This window comes from Habropoda laboriosa, unplaced genomic scaffold (genome assembly GCF_001263275.1).
Source record: "Habropoda laboriosa isolate 0110345459 unplaced genomic scaffold, ASM126327v1 scaffold4718, whole genome shotgun sequence".
In the NCBI taxonomy this organism is placed as follows: Eukaryota; Metazoa; Arthropoda; class Insecta; order Hymenoptera; family Apidae; genus Habropoda; species Habropoda laboriosa.
The window spans coordinates 13,410-16,170 of NW_017104702.1; the positions used below are offsets into that span (position 1 = coordinate 13,410).

Consider the following 2,761-nt stretch of genomic DNA (forward strand, 5'->3'; position numbering starts at 1 on the left):
GCGTGGTGAGGCAGGTAAAAGCCACGCGCGTCGAGGGATTCTACCTGTCTTATGTGTCCGAGTGCACGGTACTCGTTTATTACCGCGGTGTATTGTTTTTTCAATTCCGGGTTGCGTTCCAATTTTCGTTCAATCGAAAGAAGGCGAGTTAAGGTACGCGACCGAGAGTCTCCTAATTCGCCCTTTCTTTCATTGAAGGGTAACGCAACCACGTATCGTCCGGAATTGTCCTGTCGCACGTTTTTCACAAAATGTTCCTCGCACTCGCGTTCTTCCGGCGAAAGGTGTTGTTAAGGCGCGCTCACCTTGGATATATGCACGTTGTGCCGCCTATGTATTGTTCTCGAAGGACCACCCAAGATTAAACGGCTTGGGACCGAGATGAATGTGAATTTGGTGGACACGTGGTTTTTATATTGTGAAAAATTGTATTTACAGATGTTGATTGAGAGTGCTGAATGTGTGTATGTTTCGGTGAAAAACTTGTGTCGTTTGGTTTATCTATTCTGTCTTCTGGTTTCTATATGTTCTAAGTGTCTGTTGTAACTATCTCGTTTTTTCTCTGCTCACTGGTTTTAATACCTTGTGTTCTCCCTTCCATTACGCCCTTGGCGTGGTACCTTGAGGAAGGGGAACAGAGCCTCCTACACGTGCGTTCGGGGGTGGACGGCGACTTGGCAACTCTGGGGTATTTCCCAGAATTGCCATGTGGTGGCTAACTGCCGCTGAAACCGTGAGGTTTCGAGGCCGAGTCACCCCTTGGTACCGCGACGATTTACGACGGGCCTTACTTGTAAATTAAGTTGCAAGGGTGTGACCGTGCTGATCAAAAAAGGTCCCTTTTGTTTGTCACGTAGACAGACGAAGCTTTTCTGCAATTGCCCCGTCGTAAATCCATCTTGGCTGAAACTCTAACCGGTGTTGATCCTGAGGTCCCTCTTCGACTTCCCAAAACTTCTGTAAGTTGAAGTCCAGGCTCGTGACGAAAGCCTTACGGGTGTCGCGTGTGGCCGTCGTTGGGATGTTTCCTCCGATGATCCAGCCCAGTTGCGTTTTCTGTAAGACCAAATCGCGTCCACTTCGGTTGGAGAGGTCGATTTGGCCGATACTGAGGCATGACAATGCTGGTCCGGTGCCGATCAGCATATCTATTTCTCCCGGCTGGTGGAAGCTTGGATCTGCCAGATGAACGTTGGCCGGTATACGCAACTGGGAGCGATCGAGTGGGACATCCGGTATTCGTTCCGATATTCTTGGAATTGTGAAGAACGAGAGTGTCCGTCGATAATTGGATAACCTCGATTGAATGGTTGTGGATACCGCTTTATATGCCACGGTGTTTACCTCATTAAGGCCTTGGATTGCCACGGATGCCCGGGTCGACGGCAAACGTAGCCTTTTTGCCAGATCCTCCGTGATGAAGTTGGCATTAGAGCAGGTATCCACCAAGGTTCGACACTGAATGGGTTTCCGATCGCTGTCTAATACCTGCACGACTGCGGTTGCCAATAGTCCGTTTGTCTTCCCGTCGGAGACAAAGGAAACGCCTTGTCGTCGTGGTTTTGGCCGTCCGGTGCTTTTCGGTCTTAGTCACGTCTTCCTGACCTCTTCTCGGGGCGATGCATCTCGATGGAGTTTCGTGTTATGACGTCCGTGACATACACGACATGTCCCTCCGTTGCATTGGTCGGTGGCGTGGTCCCCTTGGAGGCAGTTGATGCAAAGATTTGCTTTGCGTGCAGCCTGGAGCCGGTCTTTCACCGCCATGTCCAGAAATCTCTGGCATTGATAGGCCGGGTGATAACCGGTGTTGCAAATTTTGCAGCTCGATTGGGATGCTGAAACGAAGGTTTGCCTCCTGGCCGTCCGTGGCGATGACACTTTCCAGGGAGGTGTCGGTGATTTCCGTGGAAATGCCGGTGAGGTTCTCGTGGGTGTTTGCCGCGGCGGCGTATCGGATGCCGCGGAAGCGCGATTCTTAATTGCGACTGGAGTGTTCGTCGGCGAGTTCTCGGTCCGGCACCGATGGGACGCGTTACGAAGGTGCCGAAAAATGTCGGCGATTTTTGGCATCGTCGTGTCGGACAGCGTCTGCTCCCACTCTCGCTTCGTCCCTGGACTCATTTTTGAGATGGCGATGCTAGCTAAAAGGTCGTTGGCTATGTTTTCCCACGACCTTCCTAACGCTTGCAGCGATCTGATTTGAGATTGCATATGGTTGATCATATCGCGGATCGATTCGGCCGTGTCGTCTGTCATGGTGGGCGTGTTGCGAAGCAACGCGGCATGTTGCAGGACGAGCGCTCGCGTGTTGTCGTATGTTTCGTTCAGCTGATCCCACGCTGCCTTGTAATTGTCCTCGCTGATGGTAAAGGACTCAATGGCGGATTCCGCCTTGCCTGATAGTGAGAGTCGGAGGTAGTGTAACTTCTGTATGTCTGATAATCCCGAATGCGCGTGGATCATAGTTGAGAAGGCATCCTTGAACGCAACCCATTTTTCGAGCCGGCCGTCGAATTTCGGTAAGTCAATTTTTGGTAGGTGGACACCGATCGCGGTTGATGATGTCGACAACGTGGGTGAGTCGGCGTTTCTCAGCGTTGTCGTCTGCGTTGGGGCTTGCTCTACCTCTTGTAACAGCGTGATGGCGATAGCGATGACGTCATCATACAGTTTAGTAACTGCTTCGCGTTCTGCCTCGGACTGCTCGAAGCCCTCGATGAGCCCCAATTCGTCTTGTTTCGTGTTGAAATTGTCTAAT

At 51.4% G+C, this 2,761-nt stretch overlaps 1 protein-coding gene across 1 annotated transcript; it reads right to left on the bottom strand.

Moving 5' to 3' along the window:
• Nucleotides 1–849: 849 nt before the first annotated feature.
• Nucleotides 850–2,703, bottom strand: LOC108570067 (the record flags this gene model as incomplete). Its single annotated transcript, XM_017941547.1, has 2 exons — nt 850–1,488; nt 1,663–2,703. Coding segments are annotated over 2 exons (1,680 nt in total), but the record flags the coding sequence as incomplete, so codon positions are not given.
• Between the last annotated feature and the right edge of the window lie 58 nt (nt 2,704–2,761).